At 49.3% G+C, this 21,360-nt stretch overlaps 1 protein-coding gene across 2 annotated transcripts in view; it reads right to left on the bottom strand.

Moving 5' to 3' along the window:
* Nucleotides 1–10,530: 10,530 nt before the first annotated feature.
* The window catches only part of PIK3C2A (phosphatidylinositol-4-phosphate 3-kinase catalytic subunit type 2 alpha), an 83,504-nt gene continuing 72,674 nt past the window's right edge, over nt 10,531–21,360 (bottom strand). For both annotated transcript variants that reach the window (XM_083164704.1, XM_083164705.1), the window contains 12 exons: nt 20,899–21,028; nt 20,507–20,643; nt 20,181–20,350; nt 19,825–19,981; nt 17,110–17,219; nt 16,801–17,005; nt 16,495–16,619; nt 14,630–14,747; nt 12,635–12,716; nt 12,440–12,549; nt 12,226–12,351; nt 10,531–12,052 (listed from right to left, as the gene is read on the bottom strand). In XM_083164704.1, the coding sequence (XP_083020830.1) occupies nt 11,870–12,052; nt 12,226–12,351; nt 12,440–12,549; nt 12,635–12,716; nt 14,630–14,747; nt 16,495–16,619; nt 16,801–17,005; nt 17,110–17,219; nt 19,825–19,981; nt 20,181–20,350; nt 20,507–20,643; nt 20,899–21,028 (1,653 nt within the window). In that variant the 3' untranslated portion in view covers nt 10,531–11,869. The remainder of the gene's footprint in view (nt 12,053–12,225; nt 12,352–12,439; nt 12,550–12,634; nt 12,717–14,629; nt 14,748–16,494; nt 16,620–16,800; nt 17,006–17,109; nt 17,220–19,824; nt 19,982–20,180; nt 20,351–20,506; nt 20,644–20,898; nt 21,029–21,360) is intronic.

The raw sequence follows: 21,360 nt of genomic DNA on the forward strand, positions 1-21,360 counted from the left end.
GCTCCCCATATGCCCCCCCCCCAGCCTGATACCCATATGCTTGCCCCTCCAGCCTGCGCCCCATATGGTCCCCCTTGTGCAGCCTGCTCCCCATATGCTACCCCCTGTGCAGCCTGCTCCCCATAAGCGCCCCATATGCTTGCCCCTCCAGCCAGCGCCCCATATGCTCCCCCCTGTGCAGCCTGCTCCCCATATGTTCCCCCCCTGTGAAGCCTGCTCCCCATTTGCCCCCCGCTGCAGCCTGCTCCCCATATGCTTGCCCCTCCAGCCAGCGCCCCATATGGTCCCCCTTGTGCAGCCTGCTCCCCATATTCTTGCCCCTCCAGCCTGCGCCCCATATGGCCCCCCTTGTGCAGCCTGTTCACCATATGCTTACCCCTGCAGCCAGCGCCCCATATGCTCCCCCCTGTGCAGCATACTCCCCATATGTCCCCCCCGTTAAGCCTGCTCCCCATATGCTCCCCCCTGTGCTGCCTGCTCCCCATTTGCCCCCCGCTGCAGCCTGCTCCCCATATTCTTTCCCCTGCAGCCAGCGCCCCATATGCTCCCCCCTCCAGCCTGCTCCCCATATGCTCCCCCCTGTGCAGCCTGCTCCCCATATGCCCCCCCCAGCCTGCTCCCCCTTGTGCAGCCTGTTCCCCATATGCTCCCCCCTGTGCAGCCTGATCCCCATATGCTCCCCCCTGTGCAGCCTGCTCCCCATATGCCCCCCCCCCCATTGCAGCCTGCTCCCCATATGCCCCCCCATTGCAGCCTGCTCCCCATATGCTCCCCCCTGTGCAGCCTGCTCCCCATATGTTCCCCCCCTGTGCAGCCTGCTCCCCATATGTTCCCCCCCTGTGAAGCCTGCTCCCCATATGCTCCCCCCTGTGCTGCCTGCTCCCCATTTGCCCCCCGCTGCACTCTGCTCCCCATATGCTTGCCCCTCCAGCCTGCGCCCCATATGGTCCCCCCTGTGCAGCCTGCTCCCCATATGCCCCCCCCCCCCAGCCTGATACCCATATGCTTGCCCCTCCAGCCAGCGCCCCATATGCTCCCCCCTGTGCAGCCTGCTCCCCATATGTTCCCCCCCTGTGAAGCCTGCTCCCCATATGCTCCCCCCTGTGCTGCCTGCTCCCCATTTGCCCCCCGCTGCAGCCTGCTCCCCATATGCTTGCCCCTCCAGCCTGCGCCCCATATGGTCCCCCCTGTGCAGCCTGCTCCCCATATGCCCCCCCCCCCCAGCCTGATACCCATATGCTTGCCCCTCCAGCCAGCGCCCCATATGCTCCCCCCTGTGCTGCCTGCTCCCCATTTGCCCCCCGCTGCAGCCTGCTCCCCATATTCTTTCCCCTGCAGCCAGCGCCCCATATGCTCCCCCCTCCAGCCTGCTCCCCATATGCTCCCCCCTGTGCAGCCTGCTCCCCATATGCCCCCCCAGCCTGCTCCCCCTTGTGCAGCCTGTTCCCCATATGCTCCCCCCTGTGCAGCCTGATCCCCATATGCTCCCCCCTGTGCAGCCTGCTCCCCATATGCCCCCCCCCATTGCAGCCTGCTCCCCATATGCCCTCCCCCAGCCTGCACCCCATATGCTCCCCCCTGTGCAGCCTGCTTCCCATATGGTCCCCCTTGTGCAGCCTACTCCCCATATGCTCCCCCTTGTGCAGCCTACTCCCCATATGCTTGCCCCTCCAGCCAGCGCCCCATATACTCCCCCTTGTGCAGTCTGCGCCCCATATGGTCCCCCTTGTGCAGCCTACTCCCCATATGCTCCCCCTTGTGCAGCCTACTCCCCATATGCTTGCCCCTCCAGCCAGCGCCCCATATACTCCCCCTTGTGCAGTCTGCGCCCCATATGCTCCCCGCTGCAGTGTCCTCCACATGTCCCCACTTTGCAGCCTGGTCCCAGGTTTATTACCTTAGTGTCGCTGGCACGGGAAGTCAGTGGCAGAATGGCAGAGCATGTAGCAGCATTCGGCGACGGGTAGAGAGTGAGTGGCTGGCGGGTGACAAGCTTAAGTATATAGTGGTCGGTCACTTGCTGGTGACATGGTGTGGTGGGTCAGCGGGCATCAGACTGACTGGCGCCTGAAAATCCCGCGCAGTCGGGCAGCATTGGGTCAGCTAGTGTCCGGCACACAGGTCAGCTAGCGGGCATCAGACTGACTGGCGCCTGCAAAGCCCGCGGCGCGCAGTATCGCGCTGTGTATGGTGTAGCATGGGCAGACTGAACGGCGTCTGAATTGAAAATCCCGCTGCTGCAGTATAGTGATCACATGGGGTGATCACGTGATGGTCACGTGGGATGTGACGTAATGTTGGTACGCCTGGAGAGAAGGAACTAGACACTACCCCAGCAGCATGAGAGAGGAGGAAAGGCAGAGCACATGAAGAGGAGACTTCTCCTGCAGCTGAGTGACACTGTGCTTAAGGAGTAAGCAGTGTAGCCTGTGAGTGTGTGGAGAACTCCTGTATAGAGAGATAGAGGAGGACAACAGCGTGGCATCTGTGACCCCTGACCTGCCAGACGCTTCAGCAGCAGCAGAGAGCTCCAGCAATAAATGACAGCCTGTGAGGCCTGTGAGAGAAGGAGCCAGTCGTGCAGAGTGTACACAGTCCAAGAGAATACAGCAGCTCAAGGCCCAGCAGTGAGAGCCCAGCACACAGCAGAGTCTGGACACCAGAGAAGACAGGAGGCAGAGACTGGTCAGAACCAGCACCAGCAGCAGCTACAGGTACACTACTGCACACTGCCCCCACCTAGCACACCCAGTTAGGTTGCCTGTCCGACACCTAGTACAGCCAGCGGCCCTGTGTAGCTGAGTGTGGCAACGCTGAGGCGCCCGCACTAGCAGTCCCCGGAGGGTACACAGCGATGGGCGAAGATTCACTGACCCCAGCCGGAGTCAAGACCTCCCCAGTCTTTCCCAAGACCTCCCCTTCACCGTCTTTACCCATTCCTCATAGAAGAATTCCAGAATTGCCACTGTAGTGGGTTTAGTGAAAACCCATAAGAGAAGCTAGGACAATCCCTCAGGATTTGTGATAGTTCACTTTTTCTTCACCTTTAAAGTATAGTTAATGGAACACTAGTGCCACCCGGTGGCTTAAGGACCAAACTGCGACCTCATATAGAATTAATAGGAAAATCCAGCGACTACATTAAGTCCTATGCATAGGCCTCCGTCGGGACTGACCGGTCTTATTAACAGAGAGTGTACCCGGGTACTTAGAGTGAGTTGAGTATTGATTTTATGGTAATTCGCTAAAACTATTTGTTAGTATAACAGTTGGTTGTAATGTTCACTCATACTCGGTATTATCACTGTATCCAGGTGTAAATTAGTGGACCAGCTCGCCGGTCCAGCAGCATATTGGAAGTAGTTTCTCAAACTGCAGTGATAGGCCGAGTACGGAGTGACTCAGAGTTACCGGTAGCTCCATTGTCCTTTTATGGTATATCGCATTTGTATGCATAGTGTGAGTTGTATTGCATTGATTGTATTCTGATATTGTGGAATTGTTGTGATGTCATTACGTAAAGAAGGCAGCCGTTCCCAATGGCCGTGTTACAATAAAAGGTCAAAGTAATTCTATTGTCGACTGTTCTGTGCCACCATCCTGTATCACGAGAAGACTCCTGACTGGCATCCGTGAGACCGAGGAAACACGACCCCCACCGCATCCCACCAGGTAACCCTATCCAGGTGTTTACACATGCATCCATCACAACGGATCGCATGCGTCCATGCTGCCGGGAAGGTCCCTGCAGCTTGCAGACTGAGGCCTCGCAGCAGTGCATGGGCACCTTTAGCTTGGTTCATTCCACTGGTACCCCAGGACTGTGTAATATTGTTCCTCACTATATTGACAGAAACAGACAATCTCTGACCAACACTTCACTGATGATCATATAGCAGGGTTGCCGACTTTAACATTCTCCTCTCCGGGAGAAGCCCGGAGAGGAGAGTTTCAGCAGCCGCTCAGGGGGCGGGGCTTACGAGTGACATCACTAAGCCCCGCCCCCATACTGGTAAAAGCAGCGAATTCAGGGATCTCCATGGAGGGGGCGGGGCTAAAATGACGCGATTGTGCCGTTTTAGCTCCGCCCCCTCCTCTGAGACCCGAGGATTGCGGCATTTTAATGCCGCGATGCGGGGGTCCCCCCTGAATCCGGGAGGGTTGCCCACCCTTCCGGGGGCCGGGAGGGGGTACCCGATTTTCGGGAGACTCCCGGAAATTCCGGGAGGGTCGGCAACCCTGTCATATAGTGGTTGCTGCCTGGTAATACTAATGCAGTTTATTAATGAGTGTTGTATGTGACTGACATTCACAAATATCTGTAGCTAGTTGTATTGTGTACTTATTATTATTATTATTATTATTATTATTATTATTATTATTATTATTATTATAGCTTGCCTGAGCTGGTATAACATTCAGTGACGTCACTGTCTCCTCCTCTCTGAATCCTCCAGAGCTCAGTGTGTCTGTGAAATTTGCTGTGACTGGTGCTGCAGGGTGAGGTTTGTGCTCTGAATGGCTCTCTGAGTCAGTGAGAGCCAATCAGAACTTGCAGTGGGCCCTGTTGCCTAGCAGCTACAGCAACCATAGAGAGGGAGAGGGAGGGAAGCAGAGAGAAAGCCAGACAGCCTCCAACGAACCTAGGAAGTTTCCCTGACACAGACACAGCAGCCAGGGGAGGCATATCTTTTGGGAATTACAAAAAATAAGCCACCATCGGTACACCATCGAATGATTAGCATTCGAATGTGACAAACATCGAAAGGTCACCATTAAATGGCAAAAACACTAACATCGAAAGAAAAACATCGATGTTTCCAAAGCATCGACCATCGATGTCCATCCCCGGGGAATCACAGGCAGCTGGCTCTCTTCTGCCCTCATTCACTACGGGCGATATTAGCCAGTATCGCTGTGCGACCATATCGCCCGTGAAGTGGTGACTATATAATGCTGGTCTCTTGTGAGCGGAATTCTGTATCACTACGTTGAGATGGTAGTGGAGTTTAGGAAGAAGTTGGTGTTCCTCCGCTAACAATTGCTGACAGTGTGGTGTCGCTAGTGGACTTCTTATAGTTCCTAGGAACCACAATCTCCCGGGACCTTAAATGGGGGCCCAACACTGACACTATTGTTGGAAAAGCGCAGCAGAGGATGTTCTTTCTTAGGCAACTGAGGAAGTTTAACATCCCACAGAAGCTTCTGCTCCGCGATTGTGGAGTCTGTTCTGTGCTCCTCATTACTGGTCTGGTACGGCTCCACCAGCGAGAGAGACAAATGCAGACTCCAAATAGGGTTACCACCTTTCCCCTTTAATTCCGGACACATGTTAATTACACAGGTTCTGTGGCAGTTTAAAATCAGGTGAAGTGGAGTCTTGAAGTCAGCCAGCCACAGAACCTGTGTAATTAATATGTGTCCGGAATTAAAGGGGCAAGGTGGTAACCCTAACTCCAAAAGGTAGTCAGAACTGCGGAGAAGATAATCGGTACAGACCTTCCCTCTGTCCAGGACCTGTACCTGTCCAGAGCAAAGCAGCGGGCAACGAAGATAGTTAAGGACCAACTACATCCTGGCCATGGCTTGTTTAACCTGCTGCCATCAGGCAGACACTACAGGGCTATTCCCACCAGAAGCCTAAAAAGTTTCTTCCCTCAAGCGGTTCACCTGCTGACACATGAACTCCTCACTGTCTAGTCGCGCCATAACCCTTTGCACATAATCTAACACGGTGTTCCCTCGGAATAACTTTCTATATAACTGTACATGTTCCCCCACCTGTTTATATTGTTTATACTGTATGCTGTTACTTGTTACACACCTGGCTGCTGCACAGCAAACCGAAAACAAATTCCTAGTATACGCAAGTATACCTGGCCAATAAAGTTGATTCTGATTCTTATGCAGCCCACACACGTGCCGATGCCGGTGGTGCGATGCTGTACGATGGGGTGCGCGCTCCCGCGGCACCTCATCGTACAGTACAAAAAGTATGTGCTGCACATACTTTTTGTACTAGCTTTTTCTAGCACAGCATCGCATGCACATCGTATGCACAAGGCATACGATGCGATGCTGTGTGTGCTAGTTAAGCCCACAACGCACGCTGGAATCGGTGCGTCTGTGGGCTGCATAAGGTCCCTGCAATGCTCCAATAGCTGAAGATTAGTGGTTCCTCACCCTGCTCCTCAACCCCCAACAGTGCACTTTACCAGGTCATCTGCACAGGTGCACTCATTATTCAGACACATTTAAAAAAATACACAAGTGGAGATAATTATTTCACTTGTTAAGGAGCGTACGCACTGACCAATATATCTGCCGCTCGAATCAATGGCCAATATCTTGATACACCATCGGTCAGTGTGTACGAGCGATATATCTGAGAACGGCGTCATTGACATATAGATTGTTCAGTTCTGCAACACTGCCTATGCCCAATATATCAGCACATTGTGCTGTGTGTATGGGCTATCCGCCAACAGCATACTTGCCTACCTGACCCTCTCCATCAGGGAGAAAATGTGCTGCTCCTGGACTTCCCTGGTAATGTATGATTGCCATCACCTGTGGTGACACCTTTCTTATCAGTTACCTAGCTCCCCACAGGTGCTGGCAATCATACATTATCCATACCTCCCAGCATGCCCCTCTCCAGGAGGACACAATGCTCTGTTCCTGCACTTCCCTGGTAATGTATGATTGCCAGCACCTGTGGTGACACCTTTCTTATCAGTTACCTAGCTCCCCACAGGTGCTGGCAATCATACATTATCCATACCTCCCAGCATGCCCCTCTCCAGGAGGACACAGTGCTCTGCTCCTGGACTTCCCTGGTAATGTATGATTGCCATCACCTGTGGTGACACCTTTCTTATCAGTTACCTAGCTCCCCACAGGTGCTGGCAATCCTACATTACCAGGGAAGTCCAGGAAAAGAGCATTCTCTACCTGAAGGACAGGGTCAGGTAAGCAAGTATAGTCAACAGCCACCAGTGATTGACAGCTCAGTGGGCAGACGCACGCCAATGCTCCCACCAACTTTTGGGGTCAGTTCCGACAGATCGGGCAGTTTGAATGGAGAACACACTGCCCAATCCGTCTGTAGATATATCTTTTAGTATGAACGCCGCTTTAGTGGAAACCTGGAAAACATGCACTGTTGGGGGTTGGGAACCACTGCAGCAGATTAGTGGTGAATTAGTGGTGTCCTTAGATCAGTGGTTCCCAACCCTGGTCCTCAAGTACCCCCAACAGTGCACGTTTTCCATTTCACCCAGCAGGTGCACTCTTTTTTCAGACACATTTTAAAAGATCCACAGGTGGCGCTAATTATGTCACTTGTGATTGTGGGCGTGATTCACCAAACTGAAAATGCGGTAAAAACCCTGTTTTCTGGGTTTTTACCGCATTTTCATATGCAGCAAAGCCCCACCGCCGGGGCTTAGCTGCGGGGGGGTTACGCCAGTTCTATATGGCGTAACCCCATGGAAGCCTATGGGCTTCCCTTCGCGTCCCCCGCCGCCCCGCGCTGCCCTCCCTGACCTGTGTCCGGGCAGCCTCCTGCTGTGCTGCCCGGACTAGTGATCTCCTCCTCCCTGCACCGCTTCCAAGTGCCGAGAGGAGGAAAAGGAGCCGTCACGCAGCCGGGTGAGGGTTCAGGGAGGGAGGGGGGACCTGCAGCACATCGCCGGCTATCGCCTTGGCGTTAATAACCGCATATGTTACTGCATATGTGCCGGCGATGTGCTGCGCTGGTTGTTAGAGAATCCCGCCCTCTGTGTGGAGACCTGGAAAACTGCACTGTTGGGTGTACTTGAGGACCAGGGTTGGAAACCACTGCCTTAGATAAAAGGAGATGCATGTTGGAATTGCATTTATAAAGTACTTATGCAGTTTTATGCCCCAAAACTAAGCTTGCATATAACATTGGAGCGAACACACCCCACACAAGGCTGGTACTACCAATCAGCTGCTTCAATGATGGTCTCCAGTCACCTGGAATAGACTCTGGCCTTAGAGGAGGTCCCCTAACTGCTGTGTCCGCCCAAGCTGGCTGCTACCCAACTGTCCCAGAACACAACTGTAACTGCCACAGCGCAAGCCATCTCGCTCTCCCTCGGATCCATACACCACTTACTGATTGGACAGTGTTGTCATGCCAAACACAGGGCATAGTTAGCCCTATCCTTGTTGCAAGTTTAACAGTATCCAGTCAGGGATGCATTCTGCAAGGGAAGAAACGTAAGACATACGGCATGCTGCCGTAGCACACATGCTTAACAATGTGGCCCTTATTCGGTCTGACTTGCTCGGGCGCAAATTCGCACCCTTGCGAGTCATCCAGAACCCGCCTGGTGAATGGTGGTACGCCCGTTACAGTTAATGTTTTACAGGTCTCCTCATAGAAGCACAAGTGAAGTAATTATCTCCACCTGTGAATCTTTTAAACTGTGTGTAATGACTACACCTGTGCACCTGCTGGGTGACCTGAAAAATGTGTCAGAGCGTAATGACTACACCTGTGCACCTGCTGGGTGACCTGGAAAATGTGTCAGAGCGTAATGACTACACCTGTGCACCAGCTGGGTGACCTGGAAAATGTGTCAGAGCGTAATGACTACACCTGTGCACCTGCTGGGTGACCTGGAAAATGTGTCAGTGCGTAATGAATGAATGTGAACAGTTGGTAGTTCTCAAGTACCGGAGTTGGCCACCCCTGGTGTAGGGGGTCACAGATGCTGGCTGGAGGTATAAGGAGATGCAGAATATTTGCCCATCTGCTCTATGGGAGATTTCTGTTCTCCCTGAGCTCCTCTTATTACTCAAACGCGGTCCTCAGGACACCACACAGTCCATGTTCTGGGGGTCTCCTCACAGAATCACAAGTGACATAATTAGATCCACCTGTGGTTCTTTTAACATGAGACAATGAGTAATGAGTGCACCGGTTGTGCGATAAAGTGAACTGTGTGGGGTCCTCAGGACCGAGTGTGAGAACCCCTGCTGTACACAATTGCATACAAGACTTTCTTGTAGCCCACACAATGTCAGACTCTGATTATTTGGCCCAAATGGGGTTTTGTGTTTGATAGGCCTGTTCTGGAGCACAGTTATCATGGCCAGGCTGGCCCATATCTGACATTCGTTACGCTGAATATTCCAGCTTTATAATGATGTGAATCTGGTCATTACTTGGGCTTGCTTCTGCTCTGTATAGTCAGGTGAGCCAGAGCTCGGCACAGGAAAGACATGAAGGAGATGGACCGCACCCTGCTAGGACCAAGCTCCCGCAAAGTATAATAAAATCAGTTCAAGTTTTAACGGTACTTGTTTCCTAGCACGGCGCCCATCGGGTCCCATTGCATACCTTAACTTAAGGTATGCGATGGGACCCGACCGACCCGATTTCTGGCTTTTTTTGAGGTTTCCCGACAAATTTAAAATCAGGTCCATCGCATGCCATTATAATGGCATGCGATGCGACCGACCCGATTTTACATAGGAACCAATGTTAAATGGCCCCCCATACCTAATTTTTTATTTTATACCCACCCTGATGGGTAATTTGTATGTCAAATGCCCCCCCCCATTGTTAACGCCATCCCAAAATGAACGCCAACCCGAAGCGTGGCAAGCGCAGCAAGCCCGCGAGGGGTGGCGGTACGCGTCCTCTGACCTTTTCATACCCCCACTATCCACGTCGGCGTGGAGTTGATTTTATACAGTGTGGCGAGCCCCGGGAGGTGACGCGTAATACCAGTGAAGGAATGCGCGTCCGCTCACCACGCTTCGGGCTCGCTGCGCTCGCCACACTATATAAAATAAACTCCACGCCGACGTGGATAGTGGGGGTATGAAAAGGTCAGAGGACGCGTACCGCCGCCGCTCGCCACGCTTCGGGTTCACGTTGATCGTGGCGTTAACAATGGGGGGGGGGGGGGCATACAATAAAAAATGGGGCCCCGATTGCACACAATTAAAATCGGTGGCGCTGAGCTAGGAAACAAGAACCATTGTAACTAGCGGGCAGGGATATGGTCGCTGGGTTGACCCTGTTTAGGTAGACACGCATTGGGTCGACAGACACCTAAAACACGCCGATATGGCTAAGGTCGACAGGGTTGGAAGCTCGACGCAAGCATTCAGTCGACAGTCCATGTCAACTATGTCGACATTCGGGACAAAAAAAGTGAAAAAAACATTTCAGCCTGGTCATTGTTAACCTTCCAACCCTGTTGACTTTTGCCTTGTAGACCTATTTCAGTGGTCGACCCAATGACCCATACCCAGTAGGTGTCGCCACGCTGCCTGCTGTAACACCCGGGCTGTCCACAGTGTTTCATGTTGACCATGTGTACGCCGTTAAAAAAATGTGTGGTACCCGGTAAATACACTGAAGATAGATTACACACAATATCCTGGTTGATTCTTCTTATATCCATTGTGGTACTCCCGTCACGCTGCCCAGTGTACACACAAGTAGCCGACACACAAGCAGCGGACACACAAGCAGCGGACACAATATCAATGCAAAACTAGCAAAACTTTATTTCAACAAAAACAAAACAAAAACAATAGAGCAATATGAGGCCTTGGCCAGTATATGAAATTGATCAGGAAAATGTTGAATTCATCTCCGCAGTTAATCTAACAGTATTGGACACTAGTTTGGATTACGTTGGTGCCGCCGTAAGTAAAACGGAATTACTAGAACAGTTAGACAACCATTAACAGACACTCAATAAATACAATGTACATTTTATACACAATATCGCACGCTTGTGGGACTCCTCTGTGTGAGCAACAGAACAGATACACCCATTTCCGGGACACGTTTTCTTTTTGTAGAAATGGCGCAAAGATTTTGCGTTCGTAATTGCAGGGTTTTTACGCTGATTGAACTGGATTTTCCGGTAAAATGGCGAGATTTCTTCAGATAATTATTCTCTCGGGTCCTTTTAGTGCAGCGCTGGTATATTGCTGTCCCCAGAAATAGTAACACATATCCACTTCTCTCTCTCTCTCAACTGTATCAAAACTACTTGTGAAATGAGCTAAATACATATTATTTGTAATAAAATAGTGTCTATAGTACAATCAAACCTTTGGAAAATTTTCGAGCTTTGGTTGAATGGTTCTAGATCTACTTTTATGCTACGTTTTGTGCTCTTTAGATGAATAAAAGTCTCTTTAACCCCCCTCCCCCCAAGTTCCCTTTATATGACACAAAGAGCAGACAGTGGCTCGACAATCTCTACAAGTAGACAGTTCCCAGACCAGATGGCCACTGTCTTCCGAAAGTAGTCCCCTAAGATGCGGGGTCTTTACACTTTTACAGCAGCCCTATTGCATCATAAAGTGACATTCTACCCGCTGTACTCAGACTGGCTATAAGGACACGAGTGCTGTTATACAGAGATTAATATGACCTCTTATAGCTAAGACCGACGATTTCACATAACATACTCTGATGGACAATAGGTGCCCATTCTGTTTAATAAATGTGACTTTAAAAACAGGTTTATAGTAACATACATAGCACTGATCAGAATGCTAGCTGGTAAAACGATATATACAGCGGTCATGAAATGGGACCAGCATTCGAAGCAACAGTTGCCTAGAAAAATGCAGAGACTGCATCGTTCACTAGGTGGCGCTCAGAGTCCACACATTAAGAAGTGGTTGAGGAATGATATCGATCTTCAAGTTATGGGGTTAGCGAACTATGGCAGGGCAAATGCCACACTGTAATAAGTGCCGGGCACAGTCCACAGCTTACTGAATAGTGGTCATTATTGGGCAGTGTGTACCCACAGTCGGGTGCTGGCTGCCACCTTCTCACTCTTGGTTACTAGCGATATCCTCAGGAGTACGGAACTTCCGTTAGCTTGTACCACCCGACCGTCTCCTGTTTCAAGTTGAAGTCTTTCAGCGCAAGCGTCAGGCCTCCCAGGAAGAAGTTTTCCCGCAGAGATTCAGCGCTGAGGACGCTTAGCTGGAGATCTCTCTGCCGTAAGGTCTCCTTGCTGTATCCGCTGTACACCAGCTGTGGAGACAAATGCAAGATCAATGACGGATAAGCCAGGGAGTAAGGAATTCCCAGATACTAAAGGACTAAGGTTACAGCATCCAAAATTAAACTTCACTGCACTTTAAAAAGATTTCCTGGAAGCACAAAGTGTACAACGAGGATGAATTCAGAGTTGATCGTCCAATTACCATTTCATTAAACGTCGGATTGCGGGTTTTTCGAGCAATTTTTGTTTTGCGTTTGGATGTTTTGTGGGGATCTGGGAGCAAATAGGTTTTCACATAGGGATTTGGGTCTGTGTTATCTTCGATAACCTGTAATGAGAAATACGTTTATCCAAAAGCGGCTATGTAGGAATGGCCACAGAACGTAACGTCCCTAAAGCAAAAGTCCGGAACGTACCAGTTCCTTTATGTGCATCACCATGATAAACAAGGTCCCGTTCCGATACGAAATAGACAATTTCACTTCCCCTTCTATCTTCCCGGATGTTGGACTCAGGGGAGGTTCTCCTTAAACCGGAATAGGGGTAAGGTTTAACACTGACCCTATGAAATTATTTAAAAGAGTGCTGAAGGTTACCCTTTCCCTACATACCGATATCCCGGACAGCGACATCACAGCCCTCGATCTTCTCATCTCGATTCAGTGGGTGGAAAAAGGTGTAAACCAGATCACACTGGGAAGTAAGAGAGACGTTAAATGTTTACATCATTGTGAATGAGGGACAGGACACTGGCAGGTATTCAATGCGGCCGGCGAGGGGGTTAAATAGCGAGGATTGCAGAAAACCAGCGATCCTTGCTGTTTAACCCCGCGCCGGCCGCTCGCTCTATTCAACATTCTGTGAAAATCCTCGATGTCACAGGACGGCGAGAATTCCCCAAAACAGCGAGACCCGCGGCTAATGCAGAAAACTTGCTGTATTTAGCCGCGGGTCTCGCTGCTTCTGCAGCCGCTAATTCCCCCTCGCTCAAAAAATGGAGTGAGGGGGAATTGGCGTATGAGGGGGCTGCGTTGAATATTGACAGGGTGAGTGGTGACCGCGAGCAGGAAGCTCTGTTCGCTGTCGCCGCTCGCCCACAGCATTGAATTCCTGCCTTTGTCATCCGATCAGGCCTGCCACAGTGCCGATGGAAGCTAGGCAAGTAATCTGCCAATCCGGCGTGCCCCTTGCCAATGCAGGAGGGCAATAGAGTAAAGTTAACATGGGTCACATCTTTTTAAGTCAGTGTGGAGTGTACCAGGGCCACTTCGGATTACGTCACCATAAACTGAGCGAGAGACATTGGCGTTGATATCGCCCCCATGAGTTTTATTAATCATGTCAGTGCTGACTTCTCCATGACAAGGTGATAGGTCATTGTTGATTGGAGATGGGTCAGTGTTGACGTTTACATAAGGATGGCCATCGACACATCCCCCATCGATGGTTGCCATCGATAGCAATTATAGCAAGAACCATCGATGGTTATAAAACATTTTACCATAAACAATCGATGGTTCACAACATCAAATTGCTGTGCATGCACAGAAGAAACTTTGAGGGATCTACTCGAGTCGCACATAGTTCCTCTGCGCATGTGCGCTCCCCTCCCCGGCAGCCTGCTACTGTGTATGTGTTGATTCATTGCTGCCGTGGTGTTCATTGTTTGCCATGCTGATTAGGCAGCACCAGTGACTCGGAGCAGTAGCTCAGGCTGGGATAAGGTGTTGTGGTGGTGTCCTCAAAGACGGGGGCCAATCGGGAGGCTTTTCCGCCCCATGTGCACACAGTGGTTACCCAATCAGCAAGCAGGTCTCTTGTGACAGACCGTGTTAAACAGATGAAGTCATTCCCTCTCCCAGTCTCCATCTGCCGCAGCTGCACTGGCACTCCTCTGACTTGAGTGCTCCATGCAATGCATTTTGCCATACATCGATGGCTAAAAACTATCTGACCTTCTGCTATCGATGGCAAAAGGTCCCAACCATCAATGTTTTTGGAACGTCGACAGTTGATGGCCATCGCTACGTTTACTGTGAATGAGGGCAAAGCTGCTGTGGATTTTATCGATGACCGGGAAAGGCCATCGGCTTGACAATCTGGTGACCAGTATACAAGTTGGGTATTGGGGGAAAGTGGTGACTACATTACTGTGATCAATGGGTCAGATTGGTGTTTATCTCATGTTCTCTCTGCAGAGAGTAAACAGATGATTATGTTCATTATAACTTGCTGGAGGGGTCAGTGTAGCCAGTGTCCCCTATGAATCATTAGTACATAATTACTAATCCCAAAGTACATGTTGCTGTACACAACGGTGCCACTAACATCATGTGTACTTTCCTGTCTTCCTGTACTGTAAACGCAGTAAATGATGAACAGCCCCAGGGACCATGAGTCCCTATGGCAACACAGAAATAGGTTTCCATTGCCACACTGGGCAAGAGAAATGTATCAGCCCGTTCCTAGGCCTGATGAAAGAATGACCGCTGTACATGGAAGCCTCCTATAAAACAACGTATGGTTTGAGGCTTAGTGAGCCGATAGATTGCTACTGAATATGAACAACTGCTTTTAGGCTACCCCCAACAATGGTGCCCACCTACCTCTGCTACTTCTGGGGAGCAGCTGAGCAGACTCTGAATATAGCTGTTTAACTCCACTTTCCTCTTCGCGGCCACATCCTTAATATGAGTTCTTCCCAGGACCACCTTACTCGGAAACCTAGGCAGATGGACAAAAGGGATGTGAGACTTATATCCTATGCAATAAACGCAACATGAAATACTGTCAGATGCCTCGGGGGTAAATGTATGGAGCTTGGAGAAGTGGTATCAATACCCATAAAGAACTTTGGGGCAGAAGTATGTAGTGTCGCTATGGGGGAGAAGGGGTATCAGCGCCACGTTATGTGCACCGATACCGCTTCTCCCCCATGTATGAAGGAGCCAGGAAGCGGTAAAGGACAGGGGCGCTAACTAAGATGTTAATACATCTTGTCGATGTCCCTTCCTGCTTTACCTCGCTAATGAGGTGAAGCAGGAAGTATTATAGTGTACGGTGATAATGCTCCAGCCAATCAGCTTCTAAATGTAAATTTACATAATGGAGCCGATTGGCTGGTGCATAGTCACCTTGCACATTATAGTGCAGATGTAGTGCAGAAATGCTGGGGGGGGGGGGGAATTACGTTTTCCATAATGTATTACTAGCGCTAGTGACAGCCCGCCAAGTTACGCTGTCCCCCTGCAAACCCCCCCCCCCCCCCACAGTGATTAGCGTCCGGGGCGATGTATTAACCTCCGTCCAGGCGTTAAATCGCCCCAGACACTTTTTCTCAGCTCCTATCCCCCAATGTGGGGACAACACTAACCCTGCTGCTGGTTCCGGGCTGCGCTGGAGATCTCGCGATAAAAGCGAGATCTTGCGCATTCCCATTAGAGCCGGTCGGGAGGAAAGTGCGAGTGCGCATGCGCAGGGCCGCCAATAAGGATAGCCATTAACGCTGGGCATAACGGCTCTCTATCACCTGGGGGAGGAGGGTTTAATACATTTGCCCATAACGTGTGCCCGTTTCTACACGTTATGCAGGAGAAGAGGGACACGTTATTTTAAAAACGTTATGGCCATCTTAATACATCTGCCCCAATGATCTTTATGGGGACGGATACCACTTCTCCAAGCTTCCTACATTTACCCCACAGTTACATGATGGCTGATGGACACTTTATCTGCACGTCAGGTGATAACCTAGGAAACCGCCTCAGCCGCCAGCAACAGCGCCACTGACACTAGCAGGCCACAGAGCTCCCGCCACTAGTCCAGATAAGTCACTAGATCGACCACTGAAAGTCCTCAGGGTTTGGGACAACACATAAATTAGCTCGACATGGCTAATGTTGACAGGGTTGGAAGGTTGACACAAGCATTAGGTCAACAATGGGAAGGTCGACATGAGTATTTCACGTGTTCTTTTAGCTGACAGGTGCCGACAGGCGGTATTTCGCACTCTACCACCCACTACGGCATCGCGGGATAATAAAATCGTGTGGTGAGCGCAGCGAGGCATCGCACCCGAAGCATTTAGAGCGCAGCATGCCATGTGAGGGGACACGTACACTTTGGCTGTGTCCATGTTGACATTCGGGACAAAACATAGTCAAAAACTCATGTCGTCCTTCCTACTGTCCTAAGCTCTGTCGACCTTCAGTGGTCAACTCAATGCATGCCAACCTAAATTTGGTTCAACAACCCATCCCCCACCAGTCACCGCGGTTACTCAACACTCTCTCTCAGCGCCAGATAGATCGAGTTTCAAAAAGTGATAAAATGGAGAGTGATAAAAAAAAGTAAATCAGCTCCTACCTGTCATTTTTCAAATCCAGCCTGTAACATGGCAGTTAGGAGCTGATTTGCCATTGTTTATCACTTTTTGAAGCTTGGAACAGCATGGTCTGCGGCGCTGACTTACCCTGGAAGCTTCCACAGCGGAAAGAGAATGCTCAGCTTGTTGTGCAGCTCCTGGAACTCGTCAAATGTTCGGAAAACAAACGCGGAATCCTCTTCTTTCTCCCGTATAACTCGCACTACGTAGATCTGCCGTAAAACAAAGTCAGACATGAGTCGGAACCACATTACCACGATCCCCCAGTAAGGACAAGATGGAAATGGGACAGCTAGATACCCCCTGGCAGAGGGAACGTCTTCACCTCCGGACATAATCAAGCAGAACATTTCTCATCTATACTACAAAAGCCAAGGAAAGCCGCAGACTCACATAATACTTATCCGGATTGTATCTCTTGTGGTAGGTATAGATTGAGGCCTCTCTAATGCACCCATCTTGTTTTATAGAATAAGTTTTAGGGGAAAACGATAGAATGGCTTCATCGTTTGACGGGAGACCGGAGAATCGTTGAGCCAGGTTGTGGATGAAGAAATTAAACTTTGTTGCGACACTCCCCAAACTGGACTCAATTAATCTATGGAGAAAAAAGGAACACTCAATACGCAAAGTTAAAAGGGAACTGATATTTTTCATCGTTATGAACATGTTGGATCGTGCCAGTACAAATCCAGGCCTCACCTGGTAAAGAAAATAGTGGCTTCAGCGTCCGTGGCTTGTGGCTGCAAAGCATCATGCACGTATTTCAGATCCTGGATTCCTGTTAGTTCTGGCAGCCCGGAGGAAAGCATCTGAAAGGCATACTGTAGTATCAGTGACAGAAGCTTACTAGATTGGGCATCACGGAGGGTGTAGTGGTTATATTACTGCCTCACAGCGCTGAGGTCATGGGTTCTATCCCCACCATGTGTTATATATACGGGGCAGTACGGATGGTGTAATGGTTAGCATTACTGCCTCACAGCGCTGAGGTCATGGGTTCAATTCCCTAACTGTGTTTGAATATTCTCCCCGTGTTTGCGTGGGTTTCCTCCTGGGTGTCCTCCCACAATCCAAAAATATACTGGTAGGTTAATTAACCCTACAATGTCTGTGTGCGTGTACATGTGGTAGGGAATATAGATTGTAAGCTCCACTGGGGCAGGGACTGATGTGAATGTTCAGAAATTCTCTGTACAGCGCTGCGGAATATGTGTGCGCTATATAAGACACTGTTAATAATAGTACTACTATAGTAAAGCTGATCTAAAAACAATAGAAGGGTCAGGGTCAGGAACAGGTTGGTGTAATAACGTATATTATAGTACGGCTGATCTAGGTACAAGCACCGGCGAGAGCTGGGTCAGAAACAGGTTAGTGTAATAATGTGTTATATTACAGTACAGCTGATCTAGACACAAACACCAGCGAGAGCAGGGTCAGGAACATGTTGGTGTAATAATGTGTTATATTACAGTACAGCTGATCTAGACACACACACACCAGCGAGAGCAGGGTCAGGAACAATAATGTGTTATATTATAGTGCACACACCAGCGAGACCAAGGTGAGGAACAGGTTGGTGTAATAATGTGTTATATTACAGTACAGCTGATCTAGGTACATGCACCTGCGAGAGCAGGGTCAGGAAGAATAATGTGTTGTATTACAGTACACACACCAGCGATAGCAGGTTCAGGAACAGGTTGGTGTAATAATGTGTTATATTACAGTACAGATGATCTAGGTACACACACACCAGCGAGAGCAGAGTCAGGAAGAATAATGTGTTGTATTACAGTACACACACCAGCGATAGCAGGTTCAGGAACAGGTTGGTGTAATAATGTGTTATATTATAGTACAGATGATCTAGGTACACACACACCGGCGAGGGCAGGGTCAGGAACAGGTTGGTGTAATAATGTGTTATATTACAGTACAGCTGATCTAGACACAAACACCAGCGAGAGCAGGGTCAAGAACAATAATGTGTTGTATTACAGTACACACACCAGCGATAGCAGGTTCAGGAACAGGTTGGTGTAATAATGTGTTATATTACAGTACAGATGATCTATTTACATGCACCGGCGAGAGCAGGGTCAGGAACAGGGTGGTGTAATAATGTGTTATATTACAGTACAGCTGATCTAGACACAAACCAGCGAGAGCAGGTTCAGGAACAATAATGTGTTGTATTACAGTACACACACCAGCGATAGCAGGTTCAGGAACAGGTTGGTGTAATAATGTGTTATATTATAGTACAGATGATCTAGGTACACACACACCGGCGAGGGCAGGGTCAGGAACAGGTTGGTGTAATAATGTGTTATATTACAGTACAGCTGATCTAGACACAAACACCAGCGAGAGCAGGGTCAAGAACAATAATGTGTTGTATTACAGTACACACACCAGCGATAGCAGGTTCAGGAACAGGTTGGTGTAATAATGTGTTATATTACAGTACAGATGATCTATTTACATGCACCGGCGAGAGCAGGGTCAGGAACAGGGTGGTGTAATAATGTGTTATATTACAGTACAGCTGATCTAGACACAAACCAGCGAGAGCAGGTTCAGGAACAATAATGTGTTGTATTACAGTACACACACCAGCGATAGCAGGTTCAGGAACAGGTTGGTGTAATAATGTGTTATATTATAGTACAGATGATCTAGGTACACACACACCGGCGAGGGCAGGGTCAGGAACAGGTTGGTGTAATAATGTGTTATATTACAGTACAGCTGATCTAGACACAAACACCAGCGAGAGCAGGGTCAAGAACAATAATGTGTTGTATTACAGTACACACACCAGCGATAGCAGGTTCAGGAACAGGTTGGTGTAATAATGTGTTATATTACAGTACAGATGATCTATTTACATGCACCGGCGAGAGCAGGGTCAGGAACAGGGTGGTGTAATAATGTGTTATATTACAGTACAGCTGATCTAGACACAAACACCAGCGAGAGCAGGGTCAGGAACAATAATGTGTTGTATTACAGTACACACACCAGCGATAGCAGGTTCAGGAACAGGTTGGTGTAATAATGTGTTATATTACAGTACAGATGATCTAGGTACACACACACCAGCGATAGCAGGTTCAGGAACAATAATGTGTTGTATTACAGTACACACACCAGCGATAGCAGGTTCAGGAACAGGTTGGTGTAATAATGTGTTATATTACAGTACAGCTGATCTAGACACATGCACCAGCGAGAGCAGGGTCAGGAACAATAATGTGTTGTATGATACAGTACACACACCAGCGATAGCAGGTTCAGGAACAGGTTGGTGTAATAATGTGTTATATTACAGTACAGCTGATCTAGACACACACACACCAGCGAGAGCAGGGTCAGGAACAATAATGTGTTGTATTACAGTACACACACCAGCGATAGCAGGTTCAGGAACAGGTTGGTGTGCTTCCTGAGTAGATTATACGCCTGACAGCACAGGTCCACGAAGAGCTGGAAGCGACTGGTGGGCTTCTCCCCTCCGTTAATGACATATGCCATATCCGACGTCAGCACGAAGGGCGCACGGTCTCTGCAAACAAAGATCAGCATCCGTCAATCACACAGTAGATGAGATAACTACATAACGCTTCAGTCTGCAAGCAGAGAACAAGCTGCATACAAGGAGCAATATTTAATATCATGGTGATCACATACAATGGTCAGGCTAGAACCTAGCAGGTGACATTCCCCCATTTATCTACTGTCATAAACTGAAATGTGCAAAATACCTCTTAAAACTCCCAAACATCTGTGCGTGCCCCAGGAACTTGCCAAAGTCTATATGAAACATGTGTCCTGTGCTGCGGAGCATGATGTTATCATTATGGCGGTCACAGATCCCCAGCACGTATGTGGCCACGCAACAGCCGGCACAGGAGTAGATGAAGTTCTCCGATGCCTGGACACAGAGAGAGCGAGAGATACTGTCACCAGCAGCAAACGCTTTGATCATGTTGCTTTGGAAACGTGTAAAAGGTGATTAACACCTGAACAAATCAGAGAACCCCAGTTTGGGTCCAGCCGGCGCATTGTTCCTCCGGCATCCCATCATTACCTTCTCGTACTCTTCCTCAGACGGGTTATACTTCCGCAGCCATTCAGCCAGAGGTTTGTCCTTGAAGGAGCCAGTGACACCGTACTCCACCTGAATCTTCCTCAGCGTGTCCGAGGACAGCACCAGCTCCACCAGACCTGGCAAAGAAATGGCAAGACATTTACTCAGAATGCTGGGAAACTGGGAGAGTCAGCCCACAGACAGACAATGGACGGTTATTCCCGGATTACACTTATCTACATATTTGGCATTAGCACTACCAAGCAAGCTGGTATTATTGTTAGCAAGAGTCTGTTGTGTATAGATATAATGCATTCTTGCTGGTACCAGCCATAACGAGGGTAAATCGCCTTGCTGTGGACCCGTTTCTTCTCGCCTTGTATTACACACACCTCTGTCCTTGCCGGTAGAGAGACATTTGAAGATGACCATCCGCATGTCCAGCCCTTCCTGTAACCAGAGCTTGTCCATCATCTTAATCATCTGCAGAGCCAGCATGTCCTGACGCAAGTCTTCTCCCACCTCAAAGACAAGCACAGAGTTGCGCATTTAGTTCTAGAGCTAAGAACCAGTTTTGTTGGTATAACATGTATGGGTCATAAGTTCGACACTAAAGTGCGACATAAATTAGGTCAACCACTGAAGGTCGACATGGCTAAGGTCTAAAATGGAAAGGTAGACAATCAAAAGGTCGACATGAGTTTTTCCCCGTTTTTTTTTGTCCCAAATGACGACGCAAGTCCACATGGACACCATATCAGCGTAACGCGCCACCTCGCATGGCGTGCCACGCTGGGCACATTATTATGTTCTCCCTCCACGCCCTAATGGGTGGTGGGGTATAAAATACCACC

Source organism: Crinia signifera, chromosome 11 (assembly GCF_055691185.1).
Source record: "Crinia signifera chromosome 11, ASM5569118v1, whole genome shotgun sequence".
NCBI classification, from domain to species: Eukaryota; Metazoa; Chordata; class Amphibia; order Anura; family Myobatrachidae; genus Crinia; species Crinia signifera.